Source organism: Ambystoma mexicanum, chromosome 10 (assembly GCF_040938575.1).
Source record: "Ambystoma mexicanum isolate Mex_15411 chromosome 10, UKY_AmexF1_1, whole genome shotgun sequence".
Classification (NCBI taxonomy): Eukaryota; Metazoa; Chordata; class Amphibia; order Caudata; family Ambystomatidae; genus Ambystoma; species Ambystoma mexicanum.
In genome coordinates this window covers 61,674,900-61,699,688 of record NC_090932.1, presented here as the reverse complement: position 1 = coordinate 61,699,688, position 24,789 = coordinate 61,674,900, and the positions used below count along the sequence as shown (strand labels likewise).

At 48.0% G+C, this 24,789-nt stretch overlaps 1 protein-coding gene across 1 annotated transcript in view; it reads right to left on the bottom strand.

Annotated features, from left to right (window-relative positions):
- The window catches only part of LOC138492809 (uncharacterized), a 469,421-nt gene that overhangs the window by 126,208 nt on the left and 318,424 nt on the right, over positions 1 to 24,789 (bottom strand). Inside the window, exons 70-79 of the mRNA XM_069620163.1 lie at positions 23,273 to 23,386; positions 15,086 to 15,205; positions 10,900 to 11,019; positions 10,254 to 10,373; positions 9,611 to 9,730; positions 8,963 to 9,082; positions 8,322 to 8,441; positions 7,674 to 7,793; positions 4,330 to 4,446; positions 3,045 to 3,158 (exon numbers count right to left, since the gene is read on the bottom strand). Of these exons, the coding sequence (XP_069476264.1) occupies positions 3,045 to 3,158; positions 4,330 to 4,446; positions 7,674 to 7,793; positions 8,322 to 8,441; positions 8,963 to 9,082; positions 9,611 to 9,730; positions 10,254 to 10,373; positions 10,900 to 11,019; positions 15,086 to 15,205; positions 23,273 to 23,386 (1,185 nt within the window). The remainder of the gene's footprint in view (positions 1 to 3,044; positions 3,159 to 4,329; positions 4,447 to 7,673; positions 7,794 to 8,321; positions 8,442 to 8,962; positions 9,083 to 9,610; positions 9,731 to 10,253; positions 10,374 to 10,899; positions 11,020 to 15,085; positions 15,206 to 23,272; positions 23,387 to 24,789) is intronic.

Here is a 24,789-nt window from a genome sequence, read left to right as displayed (position 1 = left end):
CTCATCCTCCGGACCTCCTCACCACTTCATCCAACTCTCTCAATCTTGAGGTTCTCAGGGACAGCGACCTGAGTCTCTACCTGTTCACCAATGCCACTGCCACAGTAGCAAGACTCAACTTCCCAAACATTAGAACAATCTACCATCACCTCACACACTACTCAACCACCAGACATAAAGAGATCAGCAACACAACCAAAGTGTTCTATGACCCTAAACAGCATCTATATCCCTATATATAGTGCAACTTCTAGAGGATAACTTAGGCAAATATGTGTAATAACAAACATAAGTAAGAGTCACGCATGGGTTCTTGTGAACATGTCCATTGCAAAGAGAAAAATGGTTTCAATACTTGCAAGATGATGTAACCATACTAAAGCAAACTGTGCCCAGTGCATGCATTGCCATGTGACTGGTTGGGCTCTGATCACCCTGAAACCAAAGACTTTATTTGTGATGAGTGTCGAGCACCTGCTAGTTTGTGTTGACAGGAGTAATGCATCGCGTTATACTTCACCTGGAACATCTGATGTGTCATCGGAGAGTTTCACAGAAAGTCACATCCCTAACTCTATTTGGGGAAGCTGGGGACCCAGAGGTAAACAGACATGTCGATGTTGCATCTTAGCAGATGTCATTTCCACTGGGCATATTTGCAGTGGCATGGACCTCTGACTCTTCAACACAGAGCAAATACATGTAAACCGCTACATGGGAGCATCCGTGTGAACACTGGTGCCATGTACAACGCGTTTTGTATTACACAAGTGAAGCAAGAAGGGTGGGGTGGGGGACAAGCCAATAATAATGCTCAGGGCTTCAATATATGCAAATCCTGCTGGGGCCCGCCCTGTCAGTGCAGACATTGGAGCTCAGTAATGCCCGCATGGGAGAACCCAACAGCTTAAGAAAAAGGGATCGACCATCTTCTATTGGATGGACAGAAGAGACACATGCATCCTGCCCAATTGGCATGCTAGTGCTGTACAAGTCGTGAAATGCATAAGTAGGTTAATACAAGAGGGGCCAGCCAATCACAATGCCCAAGTAATCAAAGGATCCAACGGTACTGTTGGGTGGCATGAGTGATTCCCTCAATTAACTTGTCATTGGATCTGGTCAAACTCTCAGAACCAGGATGTACAAGTCTAAGTAAAGCAGGGGTCAAGTCCTAAAGAAAAGTGGGGGGACTCATTAACATAAGGAATGGGATGTGACATCACCATAAATTTGCATAGAAAGGTGAAATATGCAAATTTAAATCAATTGGCTTTACATAACCATACAAATTGCACAGGAGGGATGGCATTTGGCTTGCATAAAATCAAGACTTACAAAAAACCAAGAGAGGATATTTTCTTCTAATAGTGTTTTGAAAACAATAAAAGGTGTGCATTTTTTAGCCTCCAAGAATCAGTACCTATATTTTCCCTGGAACATACAGTCTTGAAATGTGGCATTTCAACTTGAGTTGTCTGCTATTTCTCATCAGGTTATATGGTGCAGTGGTGAAGGGGCCTGCCTGCGAACCCCGCGCGACTAAGGTCTGCAGAAATGCATAAAAGACAACCAATACCTGCCATTTTACACACAGCCTCTAGCCTCTAAAATAAATGGAGGGTACGACATCCAACCTCTAAAAAAAGTGGACTGACACCGTCTGCACACGTGTACACCCGGCTTATGCCCTGAAGTAAAGGCTGCCAAGGAGGCATTTGCCCCAGAGTGCACTGATCTTTGTGAACTCTATAGTCCTCACTGGGCTAGTGGGAAGGTCATTTCCCACACACAGGCACAGTGATGTAATGTAATGTGACCAAGTCCAAAAGGCATCTGGGCGCTAAACACACAATTACTTACACAGGTACTACACCTGGATTTGCAGGACAACAGACACAAAATCATAGACACATACAGGCACATGCACACACGTATATATGCACATAGACACGGGCACACACACATATTTGCATAACGGCACGTGCACCTAAACAAAGGCACACACATATACAGGAAAAGTCATGAATGGAAAGACACACAGGTCCATATGAAACAGACATGCAGGCAAACACAGTTTCAGGCACATGCACACAAACATGTTCAAATACATACACAAAAGGCTCACCGGCAAAACCACACAAGCACGCACACATGTTTACGTATACAGGCACACAAACACACATGCATAATCATATAGAGGGACAGGCACACAACACAGAAACATTGAGGCACATAGATACACACGAAAATACACACACATGAAGGAACACATAAACAGGTGTAGTTTCCGAGGCAAACACATGCAGACACATGAAGACACACATACATCCACCTGCCAATCATTCAAAGACACACCAGCAAATTCAGATTTACACAGGTGCATACATTGGACTGAATGAAGCGAACAATGGTCAGGAAATTGAGCGCAGACTGATTGTGTTGTTATTTCTTTTTTGGTTTAGCAATTAGGAGCAACCGTAAGTGCCAAGGACGAGTATGCACGTCCTTCTTGCATAGACTTGCTTAATAGCCTGGCAGTTAAGGGGTTAAGATTAATTTAATATGTCCAATATGAAAGGGGGGACTTTGGGGTAAAAATGTGTCTCTTTTATGGCGAACAGAAAACATAGAACACACATCAGACTACATTATTATTGCCCCCGTGCAAATATCTTTAGGTAATATGGATTGCTGCAAACTCTTGTAGCCGCATTCTGTGTCACTCAAGCAGCAAGACTGGTGCTAAGAAGACCTGCACAGTTCTTTCCTCTTCAAGAAATGGCTCCACCCTAACACCTAAGTTCACACACCCTTCACACCCCAAACTACCTGAGACTCAGTGATCTGCCGCTCACTGTTTCCTCCCCTGGTTGCCAGTAGATACATTGCTGAAAAATTGCCCGCCCTTCCCCTCCCCTGCAGAAATGTGTCTTAAAGACAACCTATGTGCAGTATTGTACCAGTGACATACATGTAGAAAATCTAATTATAATAGATGTGCAACATTTGTAGAAAGTTTTGAAAAAAAAACCTAGAATTACCAGTGAAGCCAGGATTGCAGGTGCATGTGAAGCTTCCAATCGTGTTAGCACAGGTGGCGTTTGGAGAGCAGGGGCTGAGCGTGCACTCGTCGAGATCACAGAATATGCCGTTACCTAAGCAGAGAAAGGGAAGTATGCGGGATACTGTCACTTGGGTCTCGTGCACCAACTGGAGGCCAGCTGGGATAGCACAACAGATACATGCATACTACTGCAAGCCTAACGCTTAGATGGAGATCTTATGAAGCACTGATTCTATCTGCAGAATCCATCAGATAAGGGAAATCCATACAATCCAAGGTCCGCAGTGCAGGTGAGAAGATTCCATGGATAACTAGGGAAGAATTAGGGAGCCATCCTTATTGGATAGTATCGGTTAGTCACATGTTCCTTTGCTGGAGATGAGGACAGGATATTGGGGGTCATTCTGAGTATGGCGGTAGGAAGTTAACGGCACCGGTAAGGATGCTGGTGCCGTTAACCCCCTACTGCCACATTCCGAGGTCCCTTAGCGGGTCCCACCAGGACCGGCTGGTCTGACCAGCCGTCCTTAGCAGGACCCGTTAATGGACAGTGGAGCTAATAACGGTCCCGCTATTTGCCGGCCCGTTATTAGCTCCTTCCCCATTCCCATTTATCTCTATGGGGGCTCGAATGGGAATGGGGAATGGTTTTCAGAATGGGGACCTACCGGGTCCTCCAAGGTTAAAATGACCTGGTAAGTCCCCATTCTGTCTACCCGGACCTGGACACGGGTTTGGAGGCAGCCTTGGAGCTAATAGCACCATGGCTACCTCCAAACTCGTAGTGACCCCCATTGTGATGGTCTCCTGTCATGGTCTCCTGAGTAAGAAATGGAGTAGAACACAAGGAAGTGCCCTGCTGGCATAGAATCTCAAATCACTTGAGGACCAAAGCCCGGGAACCAATCAGAAACAATGATTTTCTCAAACTTGGTTGAATTATTCACAGCGGATGACTTTTGCGTAAGAGAACTTCAAGGCACGCAAGGTGTGGAAGTCTACTCATTCAATAAAATGAATGTGTGTTTAAGTTGCATAAAGTAAGGAGAGTCTGTTTATACTCTGATGATCTCCTGGACAGCAATTCATTGATTATTTAAGGAAGAATGAATGAGATATTCGCTTCCGGTTTTCATGGATCTGGCGCATCTTTGCAGATGATGGGGGAGGAAATATTGAAACATCCTTCTGAAAAACAATTAATTGTAAAGGAGGAAAGACCAACTGGGAGTGGCAGGTGAGCAGGAGGGCACTGGTGTTACCTTGGAATCCAGGGTTGCAGGTGCACGTGTAGCTTCCAACGGTGTTACTGCAGGTGGCATTCTTATCGCATGGAGAGGTCTTGCACTCATCCACATCACTGCAGAATGTGCCATTGCCTAAAGAGAACCAAGAATGCATTCAGATGAAGGCCGTTCCCTAATTCACTGTGTGTATCCTGTTCATTCAGGGTGAAGGGAGTGTTAGAAAAAGGGCTTGTTAACCAACACACAGTTGCACACAAGCTCCTGCACACACCGTTGGCTCCCCTTTTTGTAGGTATGTCTAAGGCGAACCCTTGCCCCCCCCACAACTATTTCATGCATGCAGGCAGCATATTTTCCAATCATCTCCAATGGTAAGGAAAAGTGCATTGCAGACATTTGCAATAAGAGCCACAATGTAGCCCTATCCAATTCAGACCCGTTGATTGCACCGAGACATATTTGGGGCAGCAAAACAGGGAATAGGACAATGAATTGAGCCTCAGAATAGGCCTGGACTGTCCACCAATTCTCAGGCCTTTGCTTGTGTTGTGCGCATCTTTCAATCCCTCCCTTTACCGGTTTTGAGTGTTGTATTTCTCCTTTCATTAGTACTATCGCGGAGTACAGCATCTACACTTCGAAAGGAGTAGCATCTGCTACACAGAACCCTGTTCCTTCTAATACGTGCTCAATCCCAACCCTAAAACTAAAATTACCTCCATGACCTGCTCCCCCAAGCCTTAGAGACATGCCATTCACAACAGAAGTCAATCTCGCCAAAAAGTACCCACCAATCTTACTTTAAGCCATATCTCTTCCTAAAAGATACTGTGGTGCTGAGGATGGGCCTTCGGCTATGAGAAGGAGGCATGGTCATAGTCTTCCAGGGATAAGACCACACCAAAAAAGGTCTTCTTCATAGTTCCCATAAGTAAATCGGTGCATATTCACTCTAATTTCTCAAAATTGACAAACCATTTATCCTGTTCATCGAATACCAGGCCGAAAACCCTGATTTCCAAATTCCTTTAAAACCTGTCAATCTCTATCACAACCCTTGACTACCCACACATCACTGTCTAGGTACACATTTAGATTTCGTCGGGCCACTTCAAAGAACCTTTCACCAGATCACTAAGAGATAACCATTTAACTTTAACTCTAAAACTGTGTGTAACAGACTAAGCCCAGTTGGCCAGACAAATCCTGGACAATAAGGTTATCACTTAACAACTACTCTTTCTGGCAGTACGTACACCCCTGGCCTAATTGCAACACTCGGCCAACTCCTTCTCTCTCTCTGGACCGTCAAACCAAAGCCGAATATCAATTCAGAGACCCACCACCACTCAAACGTCCCTGGTGATCCATCACAACAACAGCACTAGTCCCCTACAATCCTGTGGCACCCTTTTTTTGTCTCCTAATTGTATGCTACTTCTCCTCTTTGTTTCTCTTTTACAATTGTTTTGGTTTTCTACTTTTATTGACCCGTCCCAGTCCCCTTTCTATTCCCATGGGTGTCAAACAAGTCACCAAAAATTGGTTGTCAGTGAGCGTTCATTCTTCAATATACATGATCAGAGGTGAACGATTGCCAATTCACTGCCACAAAAACCCTCAGGTTCTGAGCAATCACAGCACCCCTCTAACATTCAAGGAAAAGGGGGTACATTGAAAAAGGGGTGCTACTTAAGTGGCAGTCCTGACACCAGTTTATCCTGCAGTAGGGACGTTCCCTGGGATTGTTAACTGAGCGTGAGCTTCCTGGCATTACCTTGAAATCCAGGGTTACAGGTGCACAGGTAACTTCCAATGGTGTTATTGCAGGCCACATGCTGGTGGCAAGGGTTGGTCGTGCACTCATTTGCATCAACACAGGATGTCCCATTACCCAAAGGGGGCCAAGAAAGCATTTGAGGAATCAATCTATGGCTTGTGCCGCAAATGTGAGGGTGCCGAGAGCTGATAAAGGGCTGTTTCATCGCGATATCATTGGTATACATTAATAGGGCACCAGTGAATGTATAATTAGTACATGTTCGACTTCAGAATAAACTACCAGAGTTCAAGAGATCAATAATGAAAGGACAGTAGGAAACTAAATTCACTTTGAAGAACACAAGTTCTCCACAGCATGTCCATATGTACACATCTGGTGATGCTTGACTACCTCTGGCTGCCATATTGTTGCATTTCTTCTCTGAATGAGATTGACATGTTTTTGGAGGAGACTTCCGATTTGAAGATTGGATTTTTGTGGTTAACTAGGTGAAATTCAAAGTTGTACATCTGTATTATAGAACATCTGTTAGATACGTTAACACATTTGAGATTAATTATTGGAATATTGGATATGTGTTTATATTTTAAGCATCATTTTATGGCTTGGGCTGAAATAAATGTCTTTTGACTGATTGCTTGATTGCTTGATACTTGGACTAGCATTGACACACCACTTTTCAGAGCAGTAGAAACAACTTCATGGAGAAAAATGTGATCCACTCATAGGGCATGGGTGCCCGAAAAAGAGATTCTGAGCCGTAGATGGGCCAAAGGTGGGCAGCGTGGACATTCCCCCCACGTGCAAACATTGGACATGGGCAACCTGGGTGGAAAAAGCTAGCTTTGTTGAGGTGCGACCCAGGGAGAAAACTATATGAATGGAATAAAACAACCTTCACTGTGGTGGAGACATCCCCTCCATGCCCTGGGAACTCAGAATCCACGCCACATCTTTTAGGCAGCTCATTGTCTGGATTGACAGGTTATGTCAGTACATGTTACTCCCCTGTGATAGAGGCACACATGCACGACTGGGGACAGGGCACTCTGGGGAGGAAGGGATTGTGCCGAGTGCTCGGGAGTCACTCCTGCATCCAGTTCTGTTCCATTCATGTGTGTGTGTGCTCCAGTCTCCCACACTCAGCGGCCAGAAAGAAGGGCTTTTACGTTCCATATACAGTCATCTTGCCGCTCATCTATAAGCGTGTGGAGTGAACACCACTGGAGCCGTATGCAAATTACTACCAGCAGTTTCTAAATACCTACAAGGAACATATTCCCTATTGATATTGCCTGTAGGATGTGAAGGAGCAAATAATTGATGCTGAGTGTGTGAGGGTGCTTCAAGCAAGGGAGAGCTCACCATCAGTGAGACTGCCCAACTGTGCCAGGAGGAATCTTGCTTGTACACAGACAGCCTCTGCCTACTGCCCCTTCCGATCTGAGAGTCTCTGCTCCTGAAGTGGGCTGCCTCATGCAGAACCAGGGGACTGTGTGTGCCTGTTCCAAGTGAGCAGTCACCAGCAAGCACAGGCCAGAAGGAGACAAGCAAAGGTGGACCACTGTCAACTTACCTTGGAATCCAGTGTTACAGGCGCACAAGAAACCTCCAAAGGTGTTAGTGCAGGTGGCGTTGGGATGGCAGGCTGTCGTACTTATGCACTCATTCACATCTGTGCAGTTATGCCCATTACCTATTCAAAAGCAAAAAAGCCTTCAGGACATTGCATCTTCACCGGGCGCTGTATGTGTCCTGTGCATCAAGCATTGGGAAGCAGGTACATTGTGGAGGTAGGACTCAAAGCTATTAGTGACCCGGTGCAGCTAACATCAGGGGTTAATGTATTTTGTATTTGTCTTTCTAGGTTTTATTGAGAAAAGAAGGTATTTTGAACACAAGCACATTACACTATAACAACAGCATACACAGCATTGCCTGTAGGATGTGAAGGAGCAAATAATTGATGCTGAGTGTGTGAGGGTGCTTCAAGCAAGGGAGAGCTCACCATCAGTGAGACTGCCCAACTGTGCCAGGAGGAATCTTGCTTGTACACAGACAGCCTCTGCCTACTGCCCCTTCCGATCTGAGAGTCTCTGCTCCTGAAGCTGAGTGGTCTGCCTCATGCAGAACCAGGGGACTGTGTGTGCCTGTTCCAAGTGAGCAGTCACCAGCAAGCAGAGGCCAGAAGGAGACAAGCAAAGGTGGACCACTGTCAACTTACCTTGGAATCCAGTGTTACAGGCGCACAAGAAACCTCCAAAGGTGTTAGTGCAGGTGGCGTTGGGGTGGCAGGCTGTCGTACTTATGCACTCATTCACATCTGTGCAGTTATGCCCATTACCTATTCAAAAGCAAAGAAGCCTTCAGGACATTGCATGTTCACCAGGCGCTGTATGTGTCCTGTGCATCAAGCATTGGGAAGCAGGTACATTGTGGAGGTAGGACTCAAAGCTATTAGTGACCCGGTGCAGCTAACATCAGGGGTTAATGTATTTTGTATTTGTCTTTCTAGGTTTTATTGAGAAAAGAAGGTATTTTGAACACAAGCACATTACACTATAACAACAGCATACACAGCATTGCCTGTAGGATGTGAAGGAGCAAATAATTGATGCTGAGTGTGTGAGGGTGCTTCAAGCAAGGGAGAGCTCACCATCAGTGAGACTGCCCAACTGTGCCAGAAGGAATCTTGCTTGTACACAGACAGCCTCTGTCTACTGCCCCTACCGATCTGAGAGTCTCTGCTCCTGAAGTGGGCTGCCTCATGCAGAACCAGGGGACTGTGTGCCTGTTCCAAGTGAGCAATCACCAGCAAGCACAAGCCAGAAGGAGACAAGCAAAGGTGGACCACTGTCAACTTACCTTGGAATCCAGTGTTACAGGCGCACAAGAAACCTCCAAAGGTGTTAGTGCAGGTGGCGTTGGGATGGCAGGCTGTCGTACTTATGCACTCATTCACATCTGTGCAGTTATGCCCATTACCTATTCAAAAGCAAAGAAGCCTTCAGGACATTGCATGTTCACCAGGCGCTGTATGTGTCCTGTGCATCAAGCATTGGGAAGCAGGTACATTGTGGAGGTAGGACTCAAAGCTATTAGTGACCCGGTGCAGCTAACATCAGGGGTTAATGTATTTTGTATTTGTCTTTCTAGGTTTTATTGAGAAAAGAAGGTATTTTGAACACAAGCACATTACACTATAACAACAGCATACACAGCATTGCCTGTAGGATGTGAAGGAGCAAATAATTGATGCTGAGTGTGTGAGGGTGCTTCAAGCAAGGGAGATCTCACCATCAGTGAGACTGCCCAACTGTGCCAGGAGGAATCTTGCTTGTACACAGACAGCCTCTGTCTACTGCCCCTACCGATCTAAGAGTCTCTGCTCCTGAAGCTGAGTGGTCTGCCTCATGCAGAACCAGGGGACTGTGTGTGCCTGTTCCAAGTGAGCAATCACCAGCAAGCACAGGACAGAAGGAGACAAGCAAAGGTGGACCACTGTCAACTTACCTTGGAATCCAGTGTTACAGGCGCACAAGAAACCTCCAAAGGTGTTAGTGCAGGTGGCGTTGGGATGGCAGGCTGTCGTACTTATGCACTCATTCACATCTGTGCAGTTATGCCCATTACCTATTCAAAAGCAAAGAAGCCTTCAGGACATTGCATGTTCACCAGGCGCTGTATGTGTCCTGTGCATCAAGCATTGGGAAGCAGGTACATTGTGGAGGAAGGACTCAAAGCTATTAGTGACCCGGTGCAGCTAACATCAGGGGTTAATGTATTTTGTATTTGTCTTTCTAGGTTTTATTGAGAAAAGAAGGTATTTTGAACACAAGCACATTACACTATAACAACAGCATACACAGCATTGCCTGTAGGATGTGAAGGAGCAAATAATTGATGCTGAGTGTGTGAGGGTGCTTCAAGCAAGGGAGAGCTCACCATCAGTGAGACTGCCCAACTGTGCCAGGAGGAATCTTGCTTGTACACAGACAGCCTCTGCCTACTGCCCCTTCCGATCTGAGAGTCTCTGCTCCTGAAGTGGGCTGCCTCATGCAGAACCAGGGGACTGTGTGTGCCTGTTCCAAGTGAGCAGTCACCAGCAAGCACAGGCCAGAAGGAGACAAGCAAAGGTGGACCACTGTCAACTTACCTTGGAATCCAGTGTTACAGGTGCACAAGAAACCTCCAAAGGTGTTAGTGCAGGTGGCGTTGGGGTGGCAGGCTGTCGTACTTATGCACTCATTCACATCTGTGCAGTTATGCCCATTACCTATTCAAAAGCAAAGAAGCCTTCAGGACATTGCATGTTCACCAGGCGCTGTATGTGTCCTGTGCATCAAGCATTGGGAAGCAGGTACATTGTGGAGGTAGGACTCAAAGCTATTAGTGACCCGGTGCAGCTAACATCAGGGGTTAATGTATTTTGTATTTGTCTTTCTAGGTTTTATTGAGAAAAGAAGGTATTTTGAACACAAGCACATTACACTATAACAACAGCATACACAGCATTGCCTGTAGGATGTGAAGGAGCAAATAATTGATGCTGAGTGTGTGAGGGTGCTTCAAGCAAGGGAGAGCTCACCATCAGTGAGACTGCCCAACTGTGCCAGGAGGAATCTTGCTTGTACACAGACAGCCTCTGCCTACTGCCCCTTCCGATCTGAGAGTCTCTGCTCCTGAAGCTGAGTGGTCTGCCTCATGCAGAACCAGGGGACTGTGTGCCTGTTCCAAGTGAGCAATCACCAGCAAGCACAGGCCAGAAGGAGACAAGCAAAGGTGGACCACTGTCAACTTACCTTGGAATCCAGTGTTACAGGCGCACAAGAAACCTCCAAAGGTGTTAGTGCAGGTGGCGTTGGGATGGCAGGCTGTCGTACTTATGCACTCATTCACATCTGTGCAGTTATGCCCATTACCTATTCAAAAGCAAAAAAGCCTTCAGGACATTGCATCTTCACCGGGCGCTGTATGTGTCCTGTGCATCAAGCATTGGGAAGCAGGTACATTGTGGAGGTAGGACTCAAAGCTATTAGTGACCCGGTGCAGCTAAAATCAGGGGTTAATGTATTTTGTATTTGTCTTTCTAGGTTTTATTGAGAAAAGAAGGTCTTTTGAACACAAGCACATTACACTATAGCAACAGCATACACAGCATTCATGTAACAGGTGCCTTACATGAGAAGGAATGCTAATGAGTGACAGGGAATGCAGATGCACAGGCCATAGGCCAGGCACAGGACCAGACAGAAGACAGACAGAAGTAAGAGAGGACTACATGTTTACAGGGTCCTGAATGCAGTGGAGTTAGTGCTAGGGTGGTCGTGGAAGGGGAGTGATGAGCCTGGTAGCTAAGTCTGCTCTTTCTAGGCTTTTGAGGTGGAGCTTCTTTGTAAACTTAACAGAGTGGATGGTAGTATGTGTTTAATGAGTGCTGAGGTACAAGGATGCAGCAGGAACGAAAGCAAGCAAATACACAGGGTGAACAGGAAACATTACAGCAGGTGCTGGATCAGCAGATGAGCCAATATGAGTAGAGACACATAGGGTTGGCCAGACAAGGGGGAGCAAAACTATGAATAGATTTAAATACAGTCTTTAGGAATTAGAAAAGGGACTATCTTCTCATAGTGAGTCTGTCAAGATGAAGGGCGCGTTTGGAAGAGGAAGAGTGGGGGAGCTTGGAGAGTGTGTGTTGCAAAATTGGGTATTTTGCCAAGCAAAGAGGAGTAGAGGGCGCGACCAAGGAAGAGGCTAGCACAGCATTCCATGTAACCTACTTCTTAAGTTAGTATGAGGGTTTGGGCAGAGTGGTAGGTGAAAAGAGGGTGGAGTTTCCTGCTGTCAATCAGGCTTATTCTGGCAGCAGGAGTAGAGGCCACAACAAAGTGGTGGAGAATTAGACTGCAGTCAAAAGGGGCCCCAAGTCTGTGCACCTTGAGGGAGGCCAAGAGGGAGATGGCTTAGGTCTTTGAGGTGCTGAGCATCAGAAATTGAAGTGCCGTCCAGTTTCAGATTTTAGCAGGGCATTTCGTATAAAGATAAGGAGTGAGGGTGGGGAGGGGGAAGATGATTTGAGTTTCATCTGCAAAGAGGAAATGAGGCGACCAAGGGTGGAAATGTAGGGATGAAGGGCAGAGGGCCAAGCTCAGAGTCTTGAGGGACACTGGTGGGGAGGGAGGCTGAATAGGAGCTGTCCATGTGCCATGAGAGGAGAAGCTAGGCTGGAAGATATCAGAGGTAAGTCCGTCAAGACCCCTATCCTGGATCCCAAGAGCAACAAGCGTCTAAATGTGAGAAGGGTGGTCCACCATATGAAAGGCAGCCGAGAGGTGTAGAACAATTAGGATAGAGTAGAGTTTATGTTGATTAGCAGATGTCGGGAAATTAGAGTCATGAGGGGTCCTTTTTCAGTAGCATGACAGCTGTGGAAATGGGACTGGGGAGGTCTGCGGCTGTCATCAGTACCAAGGTAGGTTAAGATCACGCTACTGACAAGCATTTAAAGGATTTTAGAATAGCTAAGTGGTTGAAGAGAGATACAGGCCAATATCTAGCTGTGCTTTGTGAATAGACAATGGCTTTTGTTTAGGATTGGCAGGATAGTGGATAGTAGCTACCTTTAACAGTTCCAGAGAAAATGATATGTCAAAAGGGTAAAGGTATAGGAGCAGGCGATAGGTGCAGGTTCATTGACCATCAGCAGGGTAAACGGTGAACAGAGATGCAAGAAGGGTTGGATGTAGTCAGGATTGGTGCCAATTCAGTTGGAGTTTGGGGAGAAGGTGTGTAGGTCGCAAGTGGTGGAGACATCATGAGGGGGAAATAGGTTGGGGGGGTAAAGGAGAGTGGAGGGACAATTTTGGATTTTAGGGACCTTGAAAGGGAAGTACTGGGGAAAGTCAAAAGCAGAAAGTGCAGATGTGAAAGGCATGGGCCTGGAGGAGCTAGGATAGCTCAGAGAAGAGAGTTTTTGGGGGTTGGAGCAGAGTGTAGTAATAAGATTAGGCAAGTAGGATGATTTGGTGCGGTCTATAACTATAGTAATGGAGATGAGGGATTCCTTGTAGGCGAGGAGAAGAGGGCACCATGGTCCTTGTGCACTTGACCAGGTGGTATTGCATCTTGGTCTTGAGGAGGGTGATCTAGGTTTGAGGATGATGTGGTTGAGTGAGTCAATGTATGAGACGGACAACTGTGATGAATGGGAAGCTGAGAATCAAGTAGAACGTTTCCTGGAGAGGACGTGTCTGGAGGAGGAAGAAAAAGAAGGGAGAACTTGACTTGATTCAGGGAAGAGGCCAGAGATGTCGATTTGAATTTACAATTTGAGATGGAGGATACTGGAGGGGAAGAGAGCAGGGGAGGAAAAGTGATACTGAAAAGGAAGTAAGGGTAGCTAGAAGGGGAGGGGTTGAAAGTGAGATTAGATAATGAAATGCAGGAAGGCAGAGCAAGGTCGTGAGAGTTCCCTTGGGAGTGAGTGGCCCAGTTGTGAAATTAAGTTAGGGAGTAGTCAGAGAGGAGGGAGACGAGTTCAATGTGATGCATAGAGGAGATTTTGGAGAGGTTAAAGTCACCCAGGGGCATTCCAGGGGCCTCAGCTGGCATGGAGTCAAGGTGATCAGAGAAAAAGAGCTGATGGCTACTCGGCACCTGTAGCGCGGGAGAACAGAGACAACAGTAAGTGGTAGGAGTTGTGAGCCATAAAGTCAAAAGACAGTGGCATAAAGACAGGTGGAGGACAGGGCAAGAGGCTATCAGAATGCCAACCCTGCCACTACTTTTGGATGGGCGCGAAGAGTGCTGAAAGGAGGTGGAGGCGGTGTGGATGGCAGTAGGCACAGCTTAGTCGTGAGGTTGATCAAAGTTTCAGTAACACCCATGATAGCAAGTGATGGTCTGTGGAAGTGGTGAGCGGTAAAAGAGAGATTTATTTCTTAGAGACAGATTGGGCGATCACGAGCCCGTTTTTAAGATTAGTGGGAGAGAGAAAGAGGGGGTACTGGGGTATGGGTGGCAGTGATATAGGATTCAGAAAGTTGGTTGGCGGTGGCCTTTTCTGGGGAGGAGGGGCGAAATGCAATGGGCTGGAAGTGGAGGGGAACACATATGGCAAACACGATTCACCAATGATCAGTAGCACCTCAACATAGGGGGAAAGAGGTAGCCTGGGAATTATTACTCACAAGAAGTCATAGAACAGAACGTTCCAGAGTAACATCTCAATCACAGACATAGCTGTAAACACTTCAGGCTGGTTATTCAATAATTAAGCTTTGTGTAGAGCAACACATCAGAGTATTGTCACTGAGCCACTGACACAATTGGCCTCATTTTCAAAAGTAAATCCAGAATTGCAAAGGGCAAATTGCATAGGGTGGCACTGCTAGTGTGCAATTAGAAAAACAACAATTCACACAAATGGACACAATACTAGTGTTCCGCTGCTGGCACCCCAATAATTATGTCGGAGTCATGTGTGCACCTGGCTTTTGCAAAAATGATGTATTGCAACTCAGCACAATGGACAAGTGACAGCTGCTTTACTTCAACTTCTCGCCCAGTCAATTGTTGTCTGAAATATCACTTTTTTGATGGCACCTGCCACACGAAAATGGCCACCGGTACTACCACAGCGTTATGGATTGTGCGTTTAGTTGTGGTTTCATTTAAGCCACTATATCCAGAGCACACAAATAAACGGCGGGACAGGAACATAAAGGAGTACAGATATTGAGAAGTTGCCAGGCAGGCTGACAAAGCTGCTGCTCTTGTATCGTAAACCCATTGAAAGACTCCTATCAATAGACTGTAGCCTGAAAAGGCATCTAAAACCTTCATGGTGTGGATGTGTGTTCCCTGGAGAAGCTGTGAGGGCTATCTGATACAGGACTGTGTACATGTGTTTGCATGTTCACAACGCGCTATGACATGTGTGCAGTGGAGCAGTAAAAACGCCAATGAGGACCACTGTTTAATTACCTTGGAATCCAGTGTTACAGGTGCATGTGAAACTTCCAATAGTGTTATTGCAGGTGGCGTTGGGGTGGCACGCTGTCGTACTTATGCACTCATCCACATCTGTGCAGTTGTGCCCATCACCTATTGAAAAGCAAGAAAGTCGTCATGGCATTGAATGTTCCCCCTGCGCTGTACGTCTCCTGTGCATCAAGGCTGAGGTGGCAGATCCAGTATCATTCAGAGCAATCGTACCATGTGTTCACACCATTAAGGACCAAGCACACATGCCTTCAGGGATTACCATGCATGGCAAAAGGGCGGAATCAAGAGCAGTAGAAAGGCACAGCAGCGTCTTTTTGGGCTGTAATGAGAGTGGGGGAGCAATCTTTGTGCCGGCGGTGTAAGGAGAGAGCGGTATTGTCGTGAGCTGTTGGATGACTCTGGCACAGGGCAGGAGGGGTGAAGGAGTGGCCAGGAGAGTGATTGTCAAAGGCGGTCGCCACGGCAGTGTGGAAGTCACAGAAGGCGACAGTGATTGAGGTTGAACGTGGTGGAGACTTTGTCTTGTTCAACATAGAGGACGAATGGAGCCAGGGTTCCCTTTCTCTTTGGTGAAGGGGGAGGTAGTGATTGACAAGGATTAGTTGATAGAAATAGTGGATACGGGATGGGATAGGGGGTGGGGGAGGTCCAGTGAGATAGCAGGGGAGTCAAGAGAGGAAAAAAGGAATAGCGGATTCAAGAAAAGGGTTACATGTTCACATTGAATGGTCACATACATAAGGGCCAGTGGTGAACAAGTGGATCAGGACCTATGGGGAATTATTTGGGAAGCCAGTGTTACAGGCACAATGGATACTTCCAATGCTGCTGGTGCAGTTGGCATTGGGATGGCACGCTGTCATACCTATGCAATCATTCACATCTGTGCAGGAGTGCCCATAGTCTCCTGAAAACCAAGAAACCTTCAGGACCTTGAATATTCACCAGGCAGGGTGACGGGTCAGAAACATTATGAGGCTTTGACTCAGAGTTCACATGTCATGTATCTGTACCATTAGAGCCAACGTGCAGATGACCTCAAGAATGTACTGTACATACACATAGGAACATATGGCATTCAAGAAAAACTAGCCCTCATCAAACATCAGCAGCACAAGAACAGAACAAGCCTACAGGAAAGATATTGGTGAAAAAATATGGAAGAATTTGCAATACATCATGACTCATACGAGGTCAGAGAATGCACCGTTCCAGGCTAGCATGTCCATCACGATAAGAGCTCTAAATATGTCCACTTTAGTTGCAAGCAACTGGATTAGCACTTCCACGGCACCATTGCATATACTGTGCTTGATTTGCAAGACTAACATGTGAACTGTAGTGGAGTAACGCATACAAAATGGCACTTCTAGTTCACAGTAGGAAAGACCTCAATTCACTCAAGGGGTAGCATTACGAGGATGCCAGCATCTAAACATCTAAACAGATATGATATACATTCTGGGTGACCAACCTGCCCGGAGTGTTCAATCCTCTGGGTGGACTGCATGGACCCCACCCGTTTACCTCTAGACATTTTCACTCCCTCTTGAACTCTCTCTTCAAAGCCCATTTCAACTTTCCCTTATGGTATTTGTTGACTATCGGTCTCACACCCATATTTAGCATTAGATGGCGTTTACCACAAGCTGTGGGCTCATTCCCAAGCAACTAGACTCTGAGAAGACCCGAACCTGCCACGGGTGGGGCCGCTACCTGCCTAACACCGTCCACGGGGTGAGCCAAAATCAGAAGGTCTTAGGCCCCCTGACCAACAGCGGGAAGTCAGTCTTCTGTATGTTATTATGTACGTCACATTTCCCACACCCGCTGCCTGACGGGGATTCAGCACTGGGCTCAGCCATCTTGACTCGCCATTACTGAGGAAATCCTGGTCAGTCTCTTTTCCTTTGCCACGTCTAATCTGAGGTCGTATTCGGGGAGCCAAAGCTTGGGCAGCTAGCCTCGGGTACAGGGCTGTTTGCTCCAGCCCCGTGCCTCCAGTGCAGCCAAGTGCGCACTGCCCCGATCTGCACCAAAACCCTCCTGGGGAGAGGTTGCCCACCGGACATGGTCGTGAGGCCTGCGCTCCACGGCCACTCCGCACAGGCAGTCATTATACACCACAGACAGCCACATGCAGTACGGCCAGCTTCCCCCGGTTAGGGCAAAGGTGCGTCAGGTTTTTTGGCAGCACCACCACCGCCGGGGCACACCAGGCGCCTGGCACTCCTGGCCCCAGGAGGTAGGAAAATGAGGAGGCCAGGACACGCTGGCAACAAGTCTCCAGGCCAGGTCCAGGGATCCTGCGGCGGTGCTGATTGGGTCTGACCTTAGGGGAGAAAGGGAACAGGGTCCCTGCAATGGCCCCAGCCATACCACAGGGACAGTCCCAGGGGAGACCCTCAGACAAGCATAGCCCCAGGAGGAACCCAGGGCCACAAGGTGCGTTTTTCAATGATCAATGTGTCCTAAAATTCACACTAATTCGAGAAGCTAGTTGTGTTCTTCTTTTACGCGCAAGCCGAGTGATCCACCGCCAATAGTCACAGGCAACCTTTTTTTCCATATGTCGGCCCGAACCTGCCGGTGCAAGCGAGGAACTTGAGGAGGCAGCCATGCCTGTGCCACCTGCATGTGGGGCGAGATTATCCTACGCACAGTCTAGCTTCCCCACTTGGGAGTCGGCCAAGACCATTGTGGTTTTAAAACAAACAGGTTCCAGGCACTAAGCCCAGAACCTGTCGCATTCTGCAGCAGCTCAATGGGGACTTCACACTGCAATGGTAGCAGGCAGCTCTGCCGCCTGCCCACCCGACTGATCCACTCATCCTTACCTGACCATGACCTCCCGAAACCTGCTCAGGTGTTCAGAGAGGAGGGCTAGAGGCAAGCAGCGTGGGGGTCAGGCGGGACCGTTATAGTCTCCAAACCTCATTCTGGTCGCATGGGACTGAGCTCCAGGTGCCGTCACAGGAGGGAAGGTCACCCACTGTGCTGGAAAGCCTGGCCATTATTCATCCACTGTGGTGAGCAGCTAGAATCTCAATGCCGGCCCGTCTGTTAGGATCGGATGCGTCATGGCTCAGAGCTTGCCCAGCATGTCAGGACCTAGCCCATCCAAGGACCTCACTAAACCATACAATCGGTAGTAGCTCTCGGCAGTGTGTACAAAGGGCAGGGACTTAATCAATGCAAGTTTATGACCTGCAATTATTGGGTATTCCTCGTTCATGGGAAATAGTTGCAATACCCAGTCCCTATCACAAACAGGGTTCAGCAGGTTACTCGTCCATGTCAGCAAAGGGCACACTCTCGCCGCTCTATTCAGCGTAGTGTGGGTGTAGACCTGGGCATCTAAGGGCATCACAGACCTGTTATTGCTCAATCTCATGTGGCTGAATGCCACTAGTCCCTCTAAGAGGTTGAATGCCTACAGCTAGGGGTCACGTAACTAGTTAGCATGGAGGAGTCTCGTTCGTTATCGGAATTAACCAGATAAATCGCTCCACGGACTTGGAATGGCCATGCACCACCACCCACAGAATCGAGAAAGAGCTATCAATATGTCAATCCATTCTGTAAATGGGCTGGGTCAGGTGTCCCGTGTTGAGTCAAATTAAGCTGCAGGATATACTCCTCGTTGTGCCCTTCTGTCAATTCCTTTAAGTTTCAGCTTCACAACCATACTTCCCCCAGAACCCAAAGACATTGGTTTCCCGAAGGTTGCTCAACGGGACATGGGAATAACACAGCCTGATTGCTAGGCGTAATTGTTTATGGTTGGAACTCCAACGGTATCCGATTGTCTCCGAACCACTGACTTTCACTCTTGATTAATGAATACATTCTTGGCAAATGCTTTCACTTTGGCTCGCCTTGTGCCGGTCCAAGAATTTCACCTCTAGTGGCACAATAACAATGCCCTGAGCCATCCCTCTTAATCATGGCCCTAATTCCAAAAAAGCAACAAAATAGAACTGGAGTGCTCTACCATTATTTGCAGAGGATATATTCAGGCAAACAGTCTTCTTTGGTCACTCACATTTTTTCAAAGTGAACACTTCAGACCCCCAGGACCCTCAGTCAAGAGCATCAAGGGGGCACCCAGAGCCAGGGGCTGGGACAGGTGGTAGCTCACCTCACTGCCAGCTTGATCCCAAAATACAACTATGAGTTTTTGAACTGCAGCAACTTTAATGTACACTATTGGACCTGGAATTATCGAAAGATTTGCCCTCCAATGGTTCCTTGGTAAAGGATTTAAAGTGTACTCAATCCAATTACAGGGCCACGAAGTTGGTAGTGAGTAAATTGAGCACCCGCTGCCTTCCTTGGATGTGGTAATCATTTCTCATGCTCCCTGATTCCCTGTTACCCATGGTCACCTTTCTAGGCACAGAAAGTACAATTGAAGGTTAATAGGGCAGACATAGAAATGTATTGCCACCATCATGGGGATGTGCGATAGGCCCAGGGTTACCCAGAGTCGCCAAAGCGACCGGGCAAGCCTGTATTGGTCTTGGTCTGATAAATGCATGCATCCCGGGACGGTCGTCGCTCTTCAGCATGTTCTAGCTCTAGAATTACCAGTTACCCAAGTAACAGATGGAGCGATCAATGGAACCACAGCTGAATTAATGAGCCATTCGCCGTTTCACTGTACCTGCTGAGTGTACTTACATGTACGTGGCTTAAACTTTGAGACAAGCATATGCTACTGGCAGGATCAACCAGGTAGCCGATCCTGCAGGAAGGTGGCAATGGGGGGACTCTCGCACTGCCTTGGTCCAACCTTTACACCCTTGGGGCAGTCTGTGGGACGCAAGCACCAGAGTGTTGCCCCCTGCCAACACTCGGGGAGTACAGAGGGTGGATGGACATGTCAACCACAGAGGCATTGTCGGCCCAGCCTGATCCTGGGGGTGAAGTTGAGAGGCTGAACCCACGAACCACTTAAAGCAGGAAGGGGTTCCACGCACCACCAGTTTGGTAACAGAGGGGGTTGGGCCCCACAGAACCATTGTTCTGAACTGCTAAAGAAATGTGCTTGGTGGAGAAGGGGCAACAGCATGGCTTATGCAGCACGCAGTTTGGCTAGCACCACCCTGCCCGTCCACTTGATCTGACCACTAGTGAGCTGCTGAGCTGCTCAGCCTTCTCTCTCCTTGGGAGGGAGTGCCAGCCACATAAGGAGATGCTCCATGAGGGGGCATAACCTTGACACAGTCACAAGTCAGGTGGAAGGTACATTCTTGAAACAGCAGTCTGGGCCAAGCAGTCAACCCTAGGTGGACCAAGTGTGCCAAATCGATCCCTTGGAATGCATGGAGGCAGGCGAGCAGAGCAGGCTGCCCTGCCCTCTGTGTGCAAGTCAATAACTTGCCGGGTCGTGTTACAGCTTTTCTCTCTGGGGAGGGATGAAGACCCTGCTGGGGCTCCACAGGACCCCCACTGGGCTTGGGGATGGTTGACCCATGTGGGAGACAGGCGTACAAAGATGGGAACAGCACCACAGGCCTCTCTGGAGCTCTGGCCAGGGCACGTTAGAGCTTTTCCTTCTGGAGAGCGACAGGGAACCCGTCAGGGCTCCCCAGGACTGCTGCTGGGCTTGGGGACGGTCGACCGACATGGGAGACAGGCACAAAAGGCCTGGGGTAGCACCGCCGGCCATCATTGAGCTCTGGCTGGGGCACGTTAGAGCTTTTCCCTCCAGGGAAGGACAGATGCGCTGCTGGGTCAACCCCGTTACCACGGCTCAGCAGGCAGATGGTTGACCCACATGGTAGGCAGGCGCTCAGGGCTGGGCGAAGCACCCCACCAGCTGTCCTGGAGCTTTGGTTGGGGGCTTGTTCAAGCTTTTACCACCAGGGCAACGAGAACCAAGTGGAGCGCAGAGAGGACCCTGCACTGTCTACAGTAATCTGGGGGTAGGTGACTAAAGTTTCTTGTAATCTGTGTACCCTGGGTGACAGAGTGGGAGGTCTGGCCAAAATTGTCCATCCTGCTTATAGACCCAACTGGAGAAAAATGTCAAGTTGATGCCCATCTGGACTTCCAGAGCATGTCGGCTATCTGATAGTACAATGCATTCCAATGTGCATGGACAGGAAGGGCCTTTGGCCTCCTGGCAAAGTACCATAATGCTGCGCTGGGCAGGGGGACGGTTGAGCCACATGGGAGACAGGTGCCCAAAGCTGGGGACAACACCCCTGCCTTCCTGGAGCTGTGGAGGGGCCGCGTTAGAGCTTTTCTCTCGAAGGAGAAATGGGGTCCCCGCTGGGGCGCCCCGGGAACAGCACTGAAATTGGGGGCTGTCGACACACATGGAAGACAGGCACCTGAGGATGGGGGCAGCACCCCTGGCTGTCCTGGCACTCTGGCCGGGCCGTGTTATAGCTTTTACCTCCCAGTAGGCATAGGGACCCTTCCCAGGCTCCCCGGGACCACCTCCGGGCAAGCGGGCGGTGGACCCACATAGAAGACAAGCAGCCAAGGCTAGGAGCACCACTCCTGGCCATCCAGGTAGTCTGACTGGGTCTCATTTAAGCTCTTCGCTCACGGGAGGGACCGGGAACCCACCATGGCTAACAGGGACCACCTTGGGATTGGGGACGGACGACATGGGCTCAAGTTGAGGTTACACGTGGGTGGACAGCATCCACCCACCTTTCATTGAGGACATGACCCCATTTAAGCATAGGGTGGTATCGTCCTAAGCTGTTGGGTGGCACTGGGCCAGGAGAGGATGGGCGAAGGAGTAGGCAGGATAGTGATTGTCAAAGGCTGTAGCCTTGGCTGTGCGAAGGCAACATTGATTGAGGTTGAAGGCTTTAATTCAATAGAATGTATTTTTCTTTCTTGTATTCTTAGTTATTTTTTTTAGAAAATTATAGCATTTTAGATCAGAAACTCTTTACAACGGACCTTAACATATGAGGGAGTATTCCCAAAGTTGGGTGCTTTAGACTATTGTGTTCTCTGCAGATTGAGGTCCACCTGATGTTGGGGTCGAAATAGATCATGTAAAGCGAACAGACACAACAAGTGTGCTTTGTGCCCTTTGAAGCTGTTTTATGCAATGTTCTATATTTCTGAATGGACAATTCTCTTCTTGAAGGAATTGGCCTCTTCGTGCCATGAGGATCCTGTGGGAATGGGCCGTGTCATAGAGTGCGGAATTTGACTGATCGTACTAGGTGTACTTTTATCCTTTGGCAGAGGCACAGGTTCAGCATTAGTAACCTGTCCAGGCAGCCTCTGTCTACTGCCCCTTCGTCTCTGAGACTCTCTGCTCCTGAAGCTCAGTGGGCTGCCTCATACAGAACCAGGTGACTGTGTGTGCCTGTTCAATGTGAGCAGTCACCAACAAGCACAGGCCAGAGGTAGACAAGCAGATCATGAGCAATGTGGAATTACATTGGAATCCAGTGCTACAGGTGCAGGAGAAACTTCTAATGAAGTTAGTCCAGGCGGCAATGGGGTGTCATGCTGAAGTAGTATTGCACTCCTTCCCATCTGTGCAGTTGTGCACATCACCTATGGAAAATCAAGAAAGCTTCAGGACATTGCATGTTCACCTGTCACTATATGTATTCTATGCACCAAGGATGAGGTGGCAGACACATACATCAGAACCTCCTGTTTTTGTATTTATACCATATCATTAAAAAGAGTGACCCTCAGGTAGCTCTCTACTGCACCATTGCGGCTGTGTCGGTATCTCCGGACTGGACCTTATTTAATCATGACACCGGTCTGGTACTTTTTTTAAACAGTCGTCATAGCCAGGTCTTGAGGCCCTGCTGTATAACTCGACCTCAGAGCAGATTCATCCCTGTCCAGGGAGATATGTAGTCCATGTTTATTTGTCTTCTCTGCCCAGGATCGAGCCTGTGCAGGGAGGATAGCTCAGTGGAAATCTGCTTAGAGGGTCAGGTAGGCACACCTGTGCATAATGGGTTCGATCCCCAGGTGGCGCACTTAGAAGCTGGAAGAGTCGGGCATTAAATGTAATGTAAATCAGAGATGAATAATGGAACCTAAAGTGTGCTGGGCACTCAGACCCGGGTCACCAAATGTCAGTGTTGCTTAAAATCTAAAATAATCTGACATTGCCTCATAAAGCTTGCAAGGTGTACACATATGAAGTAAACATGGAATTACCCGTGAACCCGCGACTGCAGGCGCATGTGAAGCTGCCGATGGTGTTCGTGCAGTTTGCATGAGGAGAGCAGGGGTTACTCAGGCACTCATCAAGGTCACAGAATGTCCCATTACCTAATAACAAAGGCAAACAACACAAACCATTGATTACTGTTACTCACTGTTATTGTCCTCCTCACCAAGTAGTGAGGAGGCATGGCAGGTGTAAGGGCATAAGTCTAAGAAAAAGCACACATGTAAGACTGGTTCTTATGAGAGGGTGACTACGTGCAGAATTTCATGTGTGAGTGGTTTCTTTTTATTGCATTCGTTTTTGTATGGTAGTCACACTGCCTTTAGGCAGCGTCAGAGTGTTCAGTTGGGCAGCCCACCCCCTGGGCCAGCAGCGCAAGCAGGGGGTCCAGCATGATGCATTGGGGTGGCCAGTGGCTGTACAGTGTGTGTTGCATCTGACAGTCATGTGGCTGTCTTTGCAGGAGAGCAGGACAGGTTTGAATCAGGACCATTGTGTATCCTACCACACACAAGGCGACCCTACGAGAAAAGAAGGACTGCCCTCAGACGGTGCCATCTTCATCCCAGCGAGGAGGACTCCCTAGCAAAGAATTGGAAACTGTGCACTGTAAAAGAGGTTGAATGATTCGATGAACACTAGTTCTGCTAATGAGGCTGTCTCCAGGCCCAAGGGAGGGGTCATTTCTAGTAAATGGAAGGTGTTACTAGGCTTCTTACGTGAAATGAAATGTGTATTCCCTTCGGCTGTAAAGGAAATATGATTTAATTTAATAAGAAGGAATTGCAAACTTCTTAGTTTATTATCTATTAAACCATCTCCCTGCAGCGGTTCAACTCAGGTTTTTCCAGTAGGGGGGCTGAGTGCCCACCCCCACTCCGCCAGACACCGACACCAGCACTAGAAGGGGTCTACTAAGCAATTCTGCATCATAATAGAAACTGGTCTCACTCACCCGTACCATTGTACAACTGGGTGGAAATCGAGGTACAAACTCCCATTGAAGCACCATTTTTCTGCAAACATCTTTTTACGTCCAAGCTCAGGTTCCTGAATGCCTTCTGAGTTCACCACTGGTGGTAAGAGCATAGAGGGCTGTGTCCATTTACCTGGGGATGGAACTAGGGTGCCAAATACCTATAACATATGCAGGTGGTGTGCCCCCCAATAAAGGTGGCTCTTACATTTCCCATGCAGTGGCCATTTCTCCAGTCCCACTGCAGCTGCCTTGACTTCATGCCATCGTGGCCCTTGTGTAGAAACGCTCTGTTCCCTCCACATTTCATTCGCTGCAGCTGTCTACTTAGAATTGTCATTGGAGTCATTTTTCCCTGCACGTCTGTTTACAGATTAGCCTGTGTACTGTCTTCTCCTCACAACTGTGGGCAGATTAGCTTGTGTACTGTCTTGCCATCTCACCTGTGGGCAGATCAACTTCTGTCTTATCTCACCCTCTTGCCTGTCGGAAGATGAATCTTTATACTGGCTCGTCATGTCAACTGTA